This window comes from Branchiostoma belcheri, unplaced genomic scaffold (genome assembly GCF_001625305.1).
Source record: "Branchiostoma belcheri isolate BF01 breed outbred unplaced genomic scaffold, Haploidv18h27 scaffold250, whole genome shotgun sequence".
Classification (NCBI taxonomy): domain Eukaryota; kingdom Metazoa; phylum Chordata; class Leptocardii; order Amphioxiformes; family Branchiostomatidae; genus Branchiostoma; species Branchiostoma belcheri.
This window is the reverse complement of record NW_017803855.1, coordinates 98,544-116,948: the sequence shown is the minus strand read 5'-3', so window position 1 is coordinate 116,948 and position 18,405 is coordinate 98,544. Positions and strand designations below refer to the sequence as shown.

Sequence of the window (18,405 nt, the reverse complement as noted above, 5' to 3'; positions counted from 1 at the left end):
AGCTGAGGAAAGCACATATCACGATATCCTCGAATTGCAATCAACAAATGGCGACGTTTACGACACATCACATTACTGATATGTAAAATCTGTTCAGTGTAACATTGGCACAAACGGCTAGCAGAGATTTAACTTGGTTAGACATGTACTGAGAACGACAGAATACCTACGAGTAACGGCTAAACTGGAGACTAGAGGAGAAAGGATACCGTGATCGTGGTACAAAAACAAGTTAGTCAATTAATTACTAATTATTTAAGAGGCACATACAACAACTTACATGGTGACTGTTCACGCATTTCTACGCCATTTTATGCCTGCTTGGCACACATAATAGTATATAACAAACACACATTAGAGATATGCCTGTCTCAGCGTTCCATGTGATTTCTGTTGAACCTTTTTATGCAGACCTATAAGTATATTATAAGAGGGAGTTTTCAGATACACCTGTCTATAACTATGCTGGAACCAACACAACACAACACAACACAACACAACACAACACAAGACACGCAAACAACTTAAATGTATGTATGTAATATGCACATTATTGATATCAGCTAAATAGCTGTCTGGTGCCCGCATTGTCTTGTAAGATTGAGCAGCAAAAGCGTTACCATTCCAACCATAGAGAGTTATGTGAATTATAGCATAATAATCAAAGTGTGATAAGTATACATATTGTGTTGTATTTCTGTCCACTCGCCTTCAAAGTATCTCCTATAGCCAGCACTTCGTTCTAGTGTTTGATATGATATTGACGTACCTCTAGCCTTGTAAGCACAGCTAACCTCCTCCGATTTGTTGTATCCGTAAACATCCTCCGGTTTCTTGTGTCCGTAAACATCCTCCGGTTTGTTGTGTCCGTAAACATCCTCCGGTTTGTTGTGTCCGTAAACATCCTCCGGTTTGTCGTAGCCGTAAACATCCTCCGGTTTGTTGTGTCCGTAAACATCATCCGGTTTGTTGTGTCCGCAAACATCCTCCGGTTTGTTGTGTCCGTAAACATCCTCCGGTTTGTCGTAGCTGTAAACATCCTCCGGTTTGTTGTGTCCGTAAACATCCTCAGGTTTGTTGTGTCCGTAAACATCTTCCGGTTTGTTGTATCCGCAAACATCCTCCGGTTTGTCGTATCCGTAAACATCCTCCGGTTTGTTGTGTCCACAAACATCCTCCGGTTTGTTGTGTCCACAAACATCCTCCGGTTTGTTGTGTCCGTAAACATCCTCCGGTTTGTCGTATCCGTAAACATCCTCCGGTTTGTTGTGTCCGTAAACATCCTCCGGTTTGTTGTATCCGTAAACATCCTCCGGTTTGATGTTGTCAGGCTTTGAGCCCACTGCACCAACCGGGGCAGTGGCCTCTTCTGTGGTGCCTTTAGGACGTGTGCCATCACCAAAAGTGCCGGTCTCTTCCGTGGTACCAGAGGCAGCACCATCGGTGTTACTGTCTGCCTCTTCCGTAGACGCCGCGGGGACATCTCCTCCCGCCGGGTTCTCTGACTCTTGAGTTGGCGATGGAGCTGCGTAGATCACCACCATCTTTGTTTTCCTAGTCACAAAACGAAACGTGATTGTTACTAGTCCGAAAACAAGATCGTGGCATCTTTCACTACATGTGGTAAGGGGACTAGTACGTATTGAATGGTGGTCTCCATTTAACCTCAAAAAGGCCGTTTAAACAGTGAGCAGTGGCCAAAATTGAGAGAATAGATAATAGGTGACTAGAAGCTGTTCTTCAATCTCATGGAGAATATTAACAGAGAAGGAGCATGCTTTCATCTTGTTGCAAACACACACACACACACACACACACACACACACACACACACACACACATAAACACACACACACACACAAACACACACACGCACGCACGCACGCACGCATTCATATGCATCGTAGGCCGTCGCACGATTTTGCTATCGTTGAATTTTCGATTAAAAGCTGTAGCTGAGACAGATCCCACCGCCAACAAGGGTCTTAGACAGGCTTTTCCGTAACAAGACAGCGGGATTTTAAACACGAAATATTTACGACTGTCCCAAGAATGTCCTTATTTATTTAAAGATTATCGTATAACGAATATGACCTGGCCCTAAGTTGGAAATGACATAGCCAAGTAGTTTTGTCAATATAAGATAATGACACCTTGCGTTATAACTTTACATGGTTTTTGAAGTTATATGAGACTAAGACGAATAAAATAGAATTACCTCAGGCTCCTCCCATGTAGGCTACTAACGAGTTAACCAGTGCCCGCAGCAGAATGTGGTACGATGACTGTCAGCACGTCTTATGTATGGACAGAGCAGAGAATTTTATATCAATAATTCCGCGAATCTTGCTTTATGATGCCAGACCAATTCACGTATTGAGAAAGTCCACACCCACATTTATAGGTTTCATACTAGTGAATATTTTTTACTTGATCTATCTTTATTCATGATGTTGTGAAGCAAGCAGAAGCTTCAAAGTGAGAAAAATGTATAAAAACATATTATTCAAAGCATTAGGTTCAAACAGCTGGTATGTTGTGCAATGTGATGTCGCTTGATACACATGTTGATACTATATTTCATATATCAGCTTGGCATGTTATTATTTTGTACAAGTTTATTTTATTTATTTTACCAGGGCATACCTCAGATCCGTTGATCTGATTTTCATGTATCCCTGGGCACACATTAAAATTACATTCATATAAAATTACACAAGTTGAACACAGCAATATACAAATAATGTTACAAACATTTACATGTACAAAACAGTCACAGTATAGGCACATTTAGTTCATTCATTTTCCAGGTTCAGTCCTACAGTCTGCAGTAATCTACAGTCTGTTTTTAAATGCTGATGTTGACATCAGTTTCCGCTGATTAGGCCATGTTGATTTGATTATATGGATGACATCCTCCGGGAGCCCCAAAACTGATGCGCGCGTGCGAATAAAAAAAAGTTTTGCAAAAAAAAAGGTCCTTTCATTATGAAATCTACGTGGTCATGAGGGTTGAGCAAATGGCACAGAATATGGTTTGGCGAATAATCTAGTCTTCAAGTTCATTTCTTTACAATTTCGTCTTTTTTCGTTTGATTTTGGCATTCTACGACATTGGTATAGTTTTTATTAATTTTTTTGGTAACTTATGGTACATTTTTGCTCATTTTGCAACTGTTTTGTACGATTTACAGTATGGTTGAAAACTTTTGTTTTTGGAAACGGCCGAAAATTCATGCGCGCGCGGATGTCATCCATATAATCAAATCAACATGGCCTTAGCATCGAGACACAGTACAGGCCCTTGGTACTGCAGGCTGCCCTTGAAGGATTCCACAATAAACACCGAGCAGATTATTATTGGAATGAGCAGAGCACTTTGGACTAATGCCTCTGACTATTTACAGTTTAGAGGTACATATCCAATCTTTTGTCACAAACTTCTCTGTTACATAGCGGATCGTAATGACCCCCAGTAGGGGTCTTCACGCTTCGTTAAAAATTGAAAAATCTCAAGATTCATTCTAAAGATCTCAATATTTTAGACGAAATCTTGAGATCTTATATGACAATCTTGAGATTGTTCATGACAATCTCCAGATCTTTCAGAAAATCTTGAGATGAAAACAAAAGGTCTCAAGATCTTTCCAAATGTTTTCAAAGTATCTTGAGATTTTTCCGATGCTTTAAAAAATATCAAGATTGTTTAAAAGATCTCACGTTTTTTCAATATTGCTTTAAAAATCTTGATATTTCTTCAAGCATCTCGAGATGCTATGGAAAAATCTCAAGATACTTTGAAACCATTTGGAAAGATCTTGAGACCTTTTCTTTTCATCTTAAGATTTTCTGAAAGATCTAGCTGGAGATTGTCATAAAAAATCTCAATATTGTCTCATAAGATCTCAAGATTTCGTCTAAAATATTGAGATTTTTCAATTTTTAACGAAGCGTGAAGACCCCCACTGGGGGTCATTATGATCCGCTATGTAACAGAGAAGTTTTTGACAAAATATTGGATATGTACCTCTAATCTGTAAATGATCAGAGGCATTAGTCCAAAGTGCTCTGCTCATTCCAATAATAATCTGCTCGCTGTTAATAGTGGGCATCACACGTCATGTTTGACTAGGGTACGTGTGTTTGTGTGTGTGTTTACACGTGTGAGTATCTCTGTTGACAGTATTTACCCCTGAGTCAAACATGTTGCTTTATAAGTCTATATCTACGACACGCAGTACTGCTTACATTAGATAGGGGGCATCACACGCCATGTTTGACTAGGATACGTGTGTTTGTGTGTGTGTTTACACGTGTGAGTATCTCTGTTGACAGGATTTACCCCTGAGTCAAACATGTTGCTTTATAAGTCTATATCTACTACACGCAGTACTGCTTACATTAGATAGGGGGCATCACACTTCACGTAAACCCACTTATGAGGCCATAATGATTTGGTTATATGGATGACAGCTCATGGGTTTTAGATTTTAATAATTTGATATAGCACACGAATGTCCACCAACGCATTGTACTAATTTTATTATACATTGTACACTTCGACTATACATAAAGTGTAGTTGTAATTTTTAATCTTTAACCTTTAGTAATAATTGTTATAAGTCTCTGATAATGTATGTATGTACTGTCACCATAATTCAGTCTTAGGACAGCAAGTGTGACATGTGTGGTGGAAATTTCAAATTTCAAATAAACCATTCTTATGAGCACCACAAAACTGATACGAGTTGGGTAAAAAGTTGCCTTCATTATGGAATCTAAGTGTACAGCAAGGTTGAACAAATAACTGAACACACAGAGCAAGTATAGTAATATTGGCATACAAAAAATAAACGCTTGTGTGTGTGTGTACATTTGTGTATGAATGTGTGTATGTGTGTGTGCATTTGTGTATGCATGTGTGTGTGTGTGTGTGTGTGTGTGTGTGTGTGTGCATTTGTGTGTGTTTGTGCGTGTTTGTGTGTTTTATGCACGTGTGCGCATGTTCTTATCTTGCATTTCTATATGTTCCAACTTGCCATTGTTGACAGCAAATTATTACCTCCGGGTAGGGATGTATATCCCGAGCGCGGAGGTTTTGTGAGGGAAGACGAAAATTGCGTTCGCACCCGTTTCTCGCGTTTGGGTGGACGGATATGTCTGGGACTTGGTATACGTTTTGCTGTTGGGCTGTAGATGGTGCACGTTGTTTTGGTTTTTTAGTATGTGTGTTTTAGTGCGTGAAAATGATGCGTTTAGACCGCCGATGGACACCCCTTTCAGTGTTGGTCGGGCCTCAGCTTTTGACCTTTGCATGTATAATCACCATTGAGGTCGCGACCACTGATCTGACCTTTCACACAGAGGGGTGTCAGCATTCTTTGAAACTGTTCAGATGTGAACCACATGTGCCGTCAATCAACGTCTCGTGCCTGGTGGGATCGCGCGGGTCGCAGCCAGCGAACTTCCGGGTGGGCCAATGGGTCAGGGGTCAACGCCCTCTTGCGCAATTTCGGATGTTTTCGGCTTACAAATACCAGCATTTCATACGTTTTGCATGCCTGAACTTGCACATACTTGGTACCACGCCAAGTATAAAACGGTTTCTGTTCCTGTTCCCATACCTCAGATATAACAAGTTTATTTAACACTTCTCAGCGGTCAGAGCAGATTTTTAAGAATCATTGCAGGGATATTGTGGCTAGGAAACACCGCGAAACATGCTAGGCGGGAACATCTGTTACCACTACATCGTCGTGTTTTTTCTGTTGACTTCTCTGGTTTCCTTCGGGGATGGCAGGCGGCCGCCGCGGAGCGTGGCTGGACGCGTCCCGGGCTTACCGTCCTATGTCACCGTGGACGGCTTCAACATGGCACGGGACGGGCTGCGGCCCATGCACCGTGCACCAGACGACAACTCACGGATACCTGGACGGTGAGTTCATTTTAATGTATATTGCCCACTGTATGGTAGCGATAGAAACATTCTTTTCGACTCCATGGTGGCGCAGACTCTCCCACTCATTTGTCACGCGCCTTCTAGCATCGAGCATCGTGTACACCATTTTCCATTCAGATGTGTTAACTCGAAGTTGCGGAAACACACACACACACACACACACACACACACACACACACACACAGACAGACAGACAGACAGACACACACACACTCACACACACACACACACACACACACACAATGAATTGCACAATAGGGACTTAAAGGGGGGTTCCAGCTTAGCCTATCTTCTATAAGATCTGGTAGGTACAGGAACAGTGCCATTCCGTACCTCTCAAAACCCCTGAACAGTGTTTTGTCTATTGTGTAATAACCCGACTACTGCTTGTATATATTATTAGGTTGCAATGTTGTTTTAGTTTTGTGTCAATTTGCGAATAAACCATAATACTAGTGCATGAGCAGTTTGGTGATAGAAATCGCCTAACTCCAGTGAAAGAGATGTCTGTGGAGTATAAAGTTATGAAAGGGCAAAGGACGCAGCTTTTATCTTTGCATCCGATCAGTAAGCTGAACACTTTCCCGCAGAAAAATGCAGTCACGCCATCTTATCAAGAGTTCAAAAGAGAGAAAAAGGAAGTGCAGATTCGAGTCATAAAGTTGCTATTTAGCCCAATTTTGTGTCAGGTTAGTTGTGGGGCGAGTTGACCAGGGCGGTGGGACGAGTTGACCAGGGCGGTGGGACGAGTTGACCAGGGCGGTGGGACGAGTTGACCAGGGCGGTGGGACGAGTTGACCAGGGCGGTGGGACGAGTTCCCAGATTTGCAATGGGCTGAGTTGGTAATGGTCTGAGTCGTCCTGATGCCCTACGAGAGCCTGTTAAATTTTTTTATTCTTTTTTTTTCACTCGCAGATACATCGTCGTCATGAAGGATACATCAGGCAGTGACGCGGTCCAAGACGTCATGGGGAAGTACAGATACACGGTCCTGTCGGCACAGAGCGAGGGGCGCAGGCGCGGCCACCCTGACGTCATCGACATGTTTCACATGGAACCTGTGGACATGAACATGAACATCCTCAAGGGATTCATCGCAGAAATGACGCCTAGCGATGTCTCGATTGTGAGTAAAAATTTCTGATATTCTAAACCCCCAAACTTTTGCTAAAACTAATAGAAAATATTGAGTGTTTTCTTCGGGGATGGGCTGTGTTTTCTGTTGCTACCTCATGTTATATTTTCCCTTTATTACCCTCAGGGAAGGAGATATCCTTCCGCGGAACGGTATGTTTTTGGTTGTGTTTGTGTGTTCGTAGCTGTAACTCACGGTGGTATATATCTTTTTGCACAAAGTATTCAAGTTATATTCTTTCCTCCGTATTTGTAACTAGATGAGAACCATGCCGGACGTGGAGTACATAGAAGAAGACCAGGTGTTTGAGAAGCAGTCAGCGGTCCCCTGGCATCTAGACAGGATTGATCAGCAGGACCTGCCACTGGACGGACTGTTCAACCGCCAGCCCAAGTTTGGTAAGTTATCACTTCAGGGGCAGAGTGTGTGGTTGTGTGTGTGTGCGTGCGTGTGTGTGTGTGTGTGTGTGTGTGTGTGTGTGTGTGTGTGTGTGTGTGTGTGTATGTGTGTGCGTGCGAATTATGTGTGAAAAGGTCGAAAACAGTGATGTAATCGAGAGAGGAAGTTGCACCATACAATCGTATGAGTAGTAATCTATCGTATGACATCATTCAATCGGGTATTTCCCTTTCATCTGTCTGTATCTGTATAGCCGGTATAACCGCCTTTCGGCGTAACACACCAGCTTCGCAGGCACGCGGCGCGGCGGCAGCTGGCTATATTTCACCGATCGACTTGTTACACCTAACCCTTGAACTTCTAGCTCTAGACATTGTTTAAAGCTATCTATTGACAATGCCCCTACTGTACTTGGTGACAGTGAGTTCCACTCTGCGATAGTTCTAGGAAAGAATGAATTCCTGAACACCTCAATCCTTGGTTGATAACTCTGGTACTTGAATGCGTGGCTATTTCTTGTTCTCTTCTGGGCTGGTATTAGGTACTTAGTAGTTGGGACATCCACCAGTTTATTAGTCATTTTGTACATCATGCATAGTCTAGACATCTTTCTTCTGTCTTCCAGTGAGGTCCACTGTAGGTTTCTTTTCATTTCCGTGACACTAGCACCTCTTACATAGTTGTTCATACAGAATCTTGCAGCTTGATTCTGTACCCTTTCCAATTTGTCTTTGTCTTTCTTTGTATATGGATCCCATACTGTCGCAGCGTATTCTAGGTTCGGTCTTACAAGTGACGTGTATGCAAGTGATTTTACTCTAGTTGGACATGCCCACAGATTACGTTTAATCACTCCCAATGTCTGTTTCGCCTTAGTTGTGATATTATTAACATGTGCACCCCACTTCAGTCCGCTTGTCAGCGTGACGCCCAGATACGGATGGAGTTTTGTGGTTGCTAAAGCCTGACCACAAAACTGGTAGCTAGTTGCATGTGGTGTTCGTTTGTTTGTTATGTGCATAATGTAGCATTTTTCGGGATTAAACTGCATGAGCCATTTGCTTTGCCATTCTTCCAGGGTGTTCAGGTCTTTTTGGAGAAGTTGTGAGTCGGTCTGTGTAGAAAGCTCTACATACAATAGACAGTCATCGGCAAATAACCTCACATTAGAGTCAAGCTGATCTGGTAGGTCATTTATATACAAGAGAAAGAGCAATGGCCCCAGGACGGTTCCTTGAGGGACCCCAGACGCTACTTTAACTGGAGCCGACGCCTTCCCTTCAACCACTACTGTTTGCTCCCTGTTGGCCAGGAAAGCCTTTAACCAATTCAGCGTAGGGCCTTGGATTCCATAATACTCCAGTTTTGAGATGAGCCTGCCATGGGGGGACTTTATCAAAGGCTTTAGTGAAATCAAGTATTGCTAAATCTACCTGCCGTTTACTGTTTAGTGCGCCAGCTATGTCATGGACTGTTAGTATAAGCTGTGTTTCTGTGGATCGTTTGGCTCTGAATCCATGCTGGTAATCCGTTAATATACTGTAACTTTCTAGGTGCTTCATTTGGCTATTCATCATACTTCATAGAGGCACTACAGATCCAAACTATTAATGGATACCCAAAACAGTATTGGGTCTAAAATCTTCTATTTCTTTCTTCTGTCTTTTTACAGTTTCTGAAGCCATGGTGTGCCCTGCCGGTTACCATCCATCCGGTGACGCCTGCTTCAAGGCCTTCGACAAGGCTAAGAAGTACGGCACTGCGGAGGCAGTCTGCGAAGGAGAGGGTGGGATCTTGGCTGAACCCCGGAACCGCGCCGTCAATGAATTTCTCTTCAAGTTACTGACGTCCTTGAACCCGGGTGAAAAGTTATGGATCGGACTTACGGATAGAGAGAAGGAAGGAACGTGGAGATGGAACAATGGAGAAGAACTGGACCGGAACTCCTTCACAGCCTGGGCCGAAGGGAAGCCTAACCAGGCCGGCGACTGTGCAGTTGTTAAAGCTGATTCCAAGTGGAACGACGTTCCCTGTCGGTGGAGACACAGATTCATCTGTCAGCGGCCAGCCTTTGGTAAGGGTCTCGTGTTTATAGACGAAAACATGTATAATATTACGTGTTATAGGCACGGTACATGTGTTAGGTTTTGCGACAACAATGATCTAACTTAAACAACTGGCCAATGCTCAAGACAAATAGCTTCTGCACTCTTTAATATGATTTGATTTGATTTATTGAAATTGTAATGTTAACGGTACAATACACGTGCAATTTTGTTTGTACATATCTAAGCTTATTGTGATAACCACCTGTTTCTGTCGTCTATACGGCAACAGAGCAGTCATAGTCCCATCGGAATATTTACAGTGGCAACTTTAATACTACTGTTTCGTCTTTATGATTCATTATTAAATTGTAAAGATCAGTCGCCATCTTGTTCAGTATCTAGGCAGGTGTACGTCGGCTGTTACCGTGCACGTGTTGGCGGCCTGACAAGTGACGTCACGGTCGATGACGAAAACTTAATCCCCACGTCCTGCATCAACCACTGTACTTCAGAAGGGTAGGTTGGTGTCCTACACAGTTGAAATGCTGGCTATTCTTTCAAAATTGAACAGTTGACATTTGAATATGTCCATACTTTGGTTGATGTTGCCTGGAAACACGTTTGTTCAGATGTTGTGTTATTTTCTAGTATTGACGAATCAGTGGGGCAGGAATTGAAATATTTTTCAGACTAAATCTAATACAGAAAATTAAGGAGTTAGCTATAGTTCTATAGTTATAGGCTATAGTTCTGTAAAATGTTGTCAAATGTGTGGTTATGAGCAGCAAATGTGTGGATAGTATTCAGCACCAAGGACAGGCATATTTGTCTTTTTGTGGTGTGTGTGTGTGTGTGTGTGTGTGTGTGTGTGTGTGTGTGTGTGTCTGTCTCTGTGTGTGTGTGTGTGTGTGTGACTGGCTCAAATGATTTATGCGGTCAGAATGGCAGAGACAGGCGGTCAAATATATATATATATATATTTGCTACCGCCGAAACTACCCGAAGTGCGGTCTCATTACCCACACAGGGTACCTGTTGACCGGCTACAGGTGAGAATACAGGTGAGAATATTCATTGTAATGTGAACAAGTAGAATAGGTTGATATATTTGTCATCACCAAAAGACGAGAGGACTTCCGATGAACCTATGTACATTTACTGTACATAACGTCTTTGATTTGGATTAGTACATTGTAGTATGGAAGTTAATCTTTGTTGGTAACAATCATAGTAAAATGCTGAACTTTATTTATTTCAACACAAAGCATGGCTATCCAGGACTTAGAAAGATATATTCATATAATGTATAATTATATTCTAGGCTACATCAAGCAAGGAACCACACTTTACAAGCTCTACTCCGAGGCCAGGACCTACGCCTCTGCCAGGGAGGTTTGCGCCGCAGACGGAGGGCACCTTGCCGACGTCCGGACCGAGGCTATACACAACTTTCTAGTCCGTGCAGCCCGCGCCGTGCAGCCTGGGCGAGACTACTGGATAGGCCTGAATGACCAAAAGGTATACTGGCTATACTTTATTTATTCTTCACTTATTACTTCCTGGTACAAAAGTTTTGTTCTGGGTGACTGACTTTTTTTGTCTCCCTGTTTGAAATGATTGTTACCTGGGAGGGAGGTGATTTTGACAACTGAATGACAGGAAGATCAAACAGTTAATTTTACCATACAGCTTGCTCCAAGGAGGCTATTAGTTGTTTGGTGTGGGCCTATAGCTGAGAAGACTACATTCATGCTAATACTCCTGTGGTTCCTGTGATGTTTTTTGCCCTCTCATGTTAGTTTTGGTGTCTCCATAGGATGTCTTCTGTAAAATTAAGTCAGTGTGGCCATATATCGTCAACAGAGGGAAGGTAGATGGGTATGGTTTGACGGCAGCCGACTGAGGGAAGGAGACTTTGCCAACTGGGCGGCAGGGGAACCAAACAATAGTGGCCAGCTAGGGAGCCAAAACTGCGGGCAGCTTTGGGCCGCCCGGGGATTCCTCTGGGATGATGACAACTGTAATGAAAAGGATTATTTCATTTGCCAGATATCATTAGGTAAGTGTGCACCTAAACCTAGCCAGCAGTAATCTCAAAGCAGATCTTATGGAGATCTGAGGTCTCCAAATTCTCGTCGTTGAGATGTTGAGAAGAATCATGCTTCTAAGAAATTTTGAAATGCGGACTATTGAATGTTTTACCCGTGTTTATTCCCATAGCTCCTAAGAGATGGCGAGAAGACTTGCGTTGCGAACACGGCTACCCCGCAGAAGACGGCAGACCCGCTGAGTGTGACCCGGACAGTATGTACCCGTGCTGCTCCCCTCACAACTGGTGCGGCAACACTACAGATCACTGTGACTGTCAGGGCTGTGTGGACTACAGAAATACAGGTCTCTATAACCTTTGGTTGTTTGAATCATTGTTTTTCTTTTGTCTTTCTTTCTTTCTCTTTTTCTCTTTCTCTCTCTCTCTCTATAAACAGTTGCCTATTTTTGGCAGAGCCCGAAGCGGAGCATTAGGTTTTTTGTCCTCTGTCGGAAAAACGGGGGTTTGTACTCCTTCCTCTGTGGCTGCTCAGCATTATCCTATGGCAGTAGATGTTGATATTGATCAGTAAACTACCAGATCTCTGTTGATTAAACAAAATTTTCCATTTTCGATTTCGTCCGTAGATGATTGCCTCCTTGGTAACGGTGCGTCCTACCGCGGCTCGATGTCTGTCACCCATTCAGGCTACACGTGTCAGCGCTGGGACAGTCAATTGCCTCACTATCACCGCTACCATAAGATGTTTCCTACCCTCAAATTAGCCAGGAACTTCTGCAGAAATCCACCATTCAAGCTTGCTGTGCGGCCATGGTGTTACACCACGGACCCTGACAAGAGATGGGACTATTGCAACATTTCGAGATGCAGTAAGTGTACATTGTACATTAATCGTACTATATACATGCACATCATATGTTACATGTACATGACTTAGAATAATCATTGTGATGGATCAAGAAGTACATGTATATCATTAATCTAAGTTTAAATCAAAATTATGTGGCGTAGTGGTACATCACAGGACTGTTAAACGGGGAGACTCGGGTTCGATTCCGGGTCGTACCCGAACAAGTCCGAACATGCGCCGCGACGTTGTACCCTTGGGAAAGGTACTTTACACGATTTTCCTCACTTCACTCAGGTGAAAATGAGTACCTAGCTTCGGTTAGGGGCGTCTTATCGGATGGGACGTTAAAATGGAAGTCCCGTGTTTGAGGGGAGACACACCTCAAGCACGTTAAAGAACCCACGTGAGCGGAAGTGGAACAAACCATTATGGTCAAAAAAGGGGTAGGGAATTTTCCCGACCAGCCTCGTAACCCCTGCTTCTCCTAGTGGGTCAGTTAGTCATCACTACTTGTGATGATGTTTCTGACTCAGGGAGAAGAGTTACTGCTACAGTTACAGGCTAGCTCTATGCCTAGAAGTGGCCAAATGGCCTTGCATTGAGCGACACCGTTAAAAAAAAGAAGGTTTAAAACTTGTTTGATTTTGAGGTACCAAACCAATGCGATTAAGTAAATAAAGTAGGAAGTCAAGAATGTTCAATAAGAGCAATACAAACCGATGTCCTACGTTCCAAATGGTGCTGATAATTGTTTCCCTTGTGAGGTTGGTATATGGCAAGTCCGCTATCTTTGCAATGATACCTGGTCTTTTGTTTTGGAGTATTACCGTGTTCTTGGCTTTCTGTCCTTTATGTAAAAGGAATTGTACTGGGTAATATGTTGGTTTTGTTGTTGTTGTTTTCACTCTGCCATCACAGACAGTGTGGACGTGTACATCGTTGACTCTGGAATACGTTACACCCATGAAGAATTTGAGGGTCGCGCTGTCTGGTCTGGCTTCGACGCTCATGACGCCGACGGCTCGAACAAGGTGAAATAAACAATTTCCCTTCTGTTGTGATCAGAACAACTTTGTAGCAAGCCAGTGATTCGTAAAAGCGGCTTCTTGAACCACCATGCCTAACATCAAGGCTACTTATATAGCTAGAAACGCCGACATTTGCTCAAGAGCAAATGCAGCAAATGACTTCACCACATCCCCCGTACCAAAAATGGATCTATCACACAATGGCTGCCAATAGTCCAAACGCCCATGGTCACCCATCAACTCGTCTTCTCTTTTAGGGCAACGACTTGGAAGGCCACGGAACGCACGTTGCCGCTCTCGTGGGCGGCAGGACATTCGGCGTGAACCCGCGAGTTCTGCTGAGAAGCGTGCGGGTTCTCGACAGCACGGGCGGAGGCACGTCCAGTGTGCTGCGCGGACTCAACCACATCGGCAGGGTATCATCGAACAGTGGAGCCCGTGGGGTCGTCGTTATGTCCCTGACATCCAGAGGTAATACATATTGAATATACAGTCAAACTTGTCTAAGATGGAGACTGAATAGAAGTGGTCTTTTTTTACAAAAAGGTGGTCGCTTGCACAAGTTTGACTGTATCATTAACATGTGACGCAAAGTTCCCTCCTTCCAAGCAACTGGATGAATTCTCAGAAAGTCAGACGTTTCAGATAGCATCCATTAACTTTCCTCAGTGACTGAGAATTTTTGGAAAATTTATCCAGTTAGTTTCTTGATTTATCCACTTGTTGACTTTCCCATAGGCGCAATATGTTCTGCAACATGCTATATATGGCTGCTGTCTTCATTCAAGACCCCAAGACACACTGTACTACCTTTAAATTTGTCCCAATTAAAAAAAAAACACTCTTGACTTGGGAAACTTGAGTACGTAGTCTTGTAATACCTCCCTCAACAGGAGGATCCCCGTCAGTTGACAAGGCGTCCCGAAGGTTGGTACTGCTGGGTCTTCCCGTGGTGGTGGCCGCGGGGAATTATGGGGACGACGCGTGTAACCACTCTCCTGCCAGGGAGGCAGAGGTAACGTATGAATGAACGAATGAATGAACTTTATTGCTCGACAGTTGTACATGGCACAATGTATGGCATCAATAACAATGTGATCGATACAATCAAGTCTATTCTAAGAGACTACTAGTATTACTACAGGAGTATGAATGAAAAATGGCTTATGACATGATGTGCGTTAGGCGTTGCTATCTGTTACAATACTTTCTCTTTTTTGTAATGCACTGCATATATATTGGCCTAAATACGTAGATATGGACTCGGGACACATGACATAAGTAGATTGAAAATGTCTATTTTTGTCTTTGGGAGAGGTTTACCAGTTTCACATGTGATCATTTTCATTAATTTTTGTCTATCTAAAGTATATGTAGGACAGGTCATTATGGAATGATATTCATCTTCAACACTTTCTTGAGATGAGGGACATTGTCTCTGGTTAGCTGGCACATTACTATACCGACCTTTTTCTATTGCTAAATTGTGCGAACTGATTCTTAATTTGTTAAATAAATCTTAACTATAAAGGCTTTCTTACGGATTGATGAAAGGTAATTTTCAAATGTGAAGTCAGTTTTTACTTGGGAATACGTTTTTAGCTTATCACAATTCCTTATTTCTCGTATGAGTGGGGCAGAGTGGGGCTGTTGTTGTCAGTCACGTGACGATCATTGTGAGAAATTTTGTGACCATTTCGGCCGATATTGTGAGAAATGTTTAACTGTGATGATTCCTGAGGCCACTTGCCATAGAGGGAAGTATAGTAATGTGATGTCTACTGTGCATGTGGATACCTGCTTTCCTTATCTCTCTACTGTACCCCTGATTTCCTTATCTCTCTACTGTACCCCTGATTTCCCTATCTCTCTACTGTACCCCTGATTTCCCTATGTCTCTACTGTACCCCTGATTTCCTTATCTCTCTACTGTACCCCTGATTTCCCTATCTCTCTACTGTACGCCTGATTTCCCTATCTCTCTACTGTACCCCTGATTTCCCTATGTCTCTACTGTACCCCGGATTTCGTTATCTCTCTACTGTACCCCTGATTTCCTTATCTCTCTACTGTACCCCTGATTTCCCTATCTCTCTACTGTACCCCTGATTTCCCTATCTCTCTACTGTACCCCTGATTTCCCTATCTCTCTACTGTACCCCTGATTTCCCTATCTCTCTACTGTACCCCTGATTTCCTTATCTCTCTACTGTACCCCTGATTTCCTTATCTCTCTACTGTACCCCTGATTTCCTTATCTCTCTACTGTACCCCTGATTTCCTTATCTCTCTGTTGATGGCCTCAGTTATGCCTGCAATGTACTGTAGAGTGACATGGCCTTTGGGCCTAGTGTCAGTGCGGGTACAAGGAAGTCTTCCTGCCAGTCTGCATCACCCATCCGGTTTATTAGTTAATACATGTGGTTAATAATCTATGACTACCAGTAGCAAGACTTCTCATTGTCATAACAATTCCAACATACAGGTGATCACTGTTGGCGGCACAAGGATAACTGACGGACTGTACGATCGGACTGAAGAAGGAGGTGGTGCTACTTCATACGGAAGCTGCGTTGACATCTTCGCGCCTGCGCAGGAGGTGTGGAGTGCAGACGTGAAAAGTCAAAGTTGTAACAACTGCAGCGATGTCCGTAGTGGGACATCACAGGCAGCGCCCATAACAGCAGGTAGCTCCTGTTCATGTCTCATTTTGCCATCGGTACTTACTCAAGACTTAGGAATTCAAAACATGAATGTAAAAATGTATATTCCATGAAAATTTTCAAATTTGAATGGAACATACATTGGCCGACACAAGGCATCGAGAATAAAGAAAGACTTTAGTCAGCTCGATGCCTTGTGTCGGCCAATGTGGCACTTTTCAACAAGGTTGAGTGACATCCATCTATCTATCCATCTCTCTCTCTCTTTATATATATATATATATATATATATATATATATATATATATATATATATATATATATATATATATATATATATATATATNTATATATATATATGTACATTTCAAGCATATATCAGAGTCTGTATATATTAAGTTTTCTTTCTCATAAGGTGTGGTGACGAAACTGCTGTCACGTGATCCAAGCTTGACGCCTGCGCAGATCCGCCTGGCGCTCCTGTCCACAGCCGCGAAGAACAAGCTCGACTTTTCCACACTTCCCGATGACGCAAGACTGAAGACACCCAACAAACTCCTGCAAGTTCCTACAGTACCACTGAAGGGTCAGTTTTTATGGTTTAATTTTGAATCCAAGGACCTTGTATCTCTCTACAGTTATATCTTAGTCGTATGTCCAGTTTTTTAATGATCGTGTACAAGCTATGACAGTATGACCAATAATTTCTCTTACTTTCTTGGTATTCCTGTTCTTTCTGTCGGTTACTATAGAAACAGCGGCTTGTAGAACGGTGTGGTCGCTACAATCAGACCGAGAGGAAGGCTCTGTTGCCTCCGCGGCTTGTAACGTGAACGAGACCCTGCTGAGCTGCGCCTCTGTCACAGACGGCGTCCATACCGGCGAGTTCACAGAGGTAACGTTAAGGCTTATGAAAAATGTGGTTTCTCGACTGACCCTAGCAAAACCCACTGCCCCTAGCCTTTATGAGGGGGGGGGGAGCAACTGACAAGGCTGACATCTCTCTTGGGAACTCTTCAAAGCTTTATTTTGCGCAACTCAGAAGATGTTTATTAAGTAAGTTGGGTGAAATCCACCTATCCGAAGAAAATAGACAGGTCCAGATCTTAGGATTTTTGCAAATCTACTTGCATTGACTTGAAATATTGACAATCCATGTCTTCCCTCCTCCATTTTGTTTTCAGAACATCCAGAACGGCAAACCGATTTGTGTCGCTGAGAACGCGAAGGCCGGATCCAGTGTCTATGCACTTGCGCGCTGCTGTGTGCTACCAGGCAGTCTCAAATGCTACATCAAGACACAGAAGCCATCCAACAAAAAAGCCATCAGTGCTCTCGCCAAGTGTGACCAAAACCCCAGAGATGTCCTAACAGGTTAGTTACTTATCGTAGACATAAATCTTTGGCTGAAGACAAGAGGGAAGAGGCATGGGTGCCTTTGACAGGTTTGGGAATCACACTGGTACTTTTACGTAGACATCCAACATATCACAAATTTGGTATATACAGGAACAAGAAAACTTAAAATCTAGATTTTAAGCTCCATGATAGGAACATGTATAAGAATGTCATATTTTAATGTTCTATTGGCAAAGAATTACAAAATATTGCATGCAACAAAACATCAACAGACAGCAAAAAAAGTACCAAGATGTGTATCTAACTTCTGTTCCTTTCCTGGTTGCTCTCAGGCTGTAGTGTGTCTGGAGACGGCGGTGTGGTGCGGCACATACGTGGTCAGGAGTGTCTTGCCCGAGGGAAGAGGCCCGAAGCACACGCCTTCTGTTGCCGAGGGAACCATATGGACTGCTGGAAAGTCCGCTCACAGTTTTCTCTGGACGATGAGGTAAGAACTAAATCTTTCTGTATCATGAGCAGATTTGCATTGTTTGCAAAATTTCCAGAAAACTTGTTAACAGCTTAATATGCGAGTTGGTAAAATACATGTTTTCAATCTCTAAGAACTTCTGTTTGTAAATTTTAAACTTCTGTGTTTGTTTTACCAGGTTGTTGCAAGATGTCATGTAGGTTCTGTGCTCACCGGATGCAGTACCAGAGGTTCTGAGGGAGCCCCCATACTCGGGACCCGAGCAGTGGACATGACCTGCATCGCTCATAAACCCCCGGACTCCACGCGCGCCATACAAGCTATAGCTATCTGCTGTTCAGTTAAGAAACGCTAGGTGGCACTTGTAGGAAAGCTATATAGCAGGTGCTGAAGGGCAGACATCACTATTGCGTTGCGCAGTAGTTCCTAGTTAATATCTTCAAA

At 43.1% G+C, this 18,405-nt stretch overlaps 2 protein-coding genes across 2 annotated transcripts; one reads left to right on the top strand and one right to left on the bottom strand.

The window, feature by feature from the left end:
• Nucleotides 1–460: 460 nt before the first annotated feature.
• Nucleotides 461–4,274, bottom strand: LOC109471632 (stress protein DDR48-like). The gene is made up of 3 exons (XM_019770969.1): nucleotides 4,249–4,274; nucleotides 770–1,554; nucleotides 461–465 (listed from the first exon to the last, which is right to left on the bottom strand). Exons 1-3 carry the CDS (start codon nucleotides 4,272–4,274, stop codon nucleotides 461–463), a joined length of 816 nt encoding a protein of 271 aa, XP_019626528.1.
• A 1,446-nt stretch (nucleotides 4,275–5,720) lies between these two features.
• On the top strand, nucleotides 5,721–18,316 carry LOC109471631 (proprotein convertase subtilisin/kexin type 9-like). The gene is made up of 13 exons (XM_019770968.1): nucleotides 5,721–5,935; nucleotides 6,876–7,086; nucleotides 7,355–7,493; nucleotides 9,167–9,574; nucleotides 13,361–13,473; nucleotides 13,728–13,941; nucleotides 14,364–14,485; nucleotides 15,956–16,157; nucleotides 16,549–16,719; nucleotides 16,886–17,052; nucleotides 17,327–17,507; nucleotides 17,825–17,979; nucleotides 18,140–18,316. The coding sequence occupies exons 1-13, from the start codon at nucleotides 5,721–5,723 to the stop codon at nucleotides 18,314–18,316; spliced, it is 2,475 nt and encodes an 824-aa protein (XP_019626527.1).
• Nucleotides 18,317–18,405: the final 89 nt, after the last annotated feature.

Bases quoted from the DNA above. Each gene is read 5' to 3' on its own strand.
- LOC109471632 (XM_019770969.1), bottom strand. From the start codon at position 4,274: ATGGCGTGTGATGCCCCCTATCTAAT. The intron at 1,555-4,248 runs GTAAGCAGTACT...TTTTGTGACTAG, and splicing joins TGTGATGCCCCCTATCTAAT to GAAAACAAAGATGGTGGTGA.
- LOC109471631 (XM_019770968.1), top strand. From the start codon at position 5,721: ATGCTAGGCGGGAACATCTGTTACCACTACATCGTCGTGTTTTTTCTG. The intron at 7,494-9,166 runs GTAAGTTATCAC...GTCTTTTTACAG, and splicing joins CAACCGCCAGCCCAAGTTTG to TTTCTGAAGCCATGGTGTGC. The intron at 13,942-14,363 runs GTAATACATATT...CTCCCTCAACAG, and splicing joins TATGTCCCTGACATCCAGAG to GAGGATCCCCGTCAGTTGAC.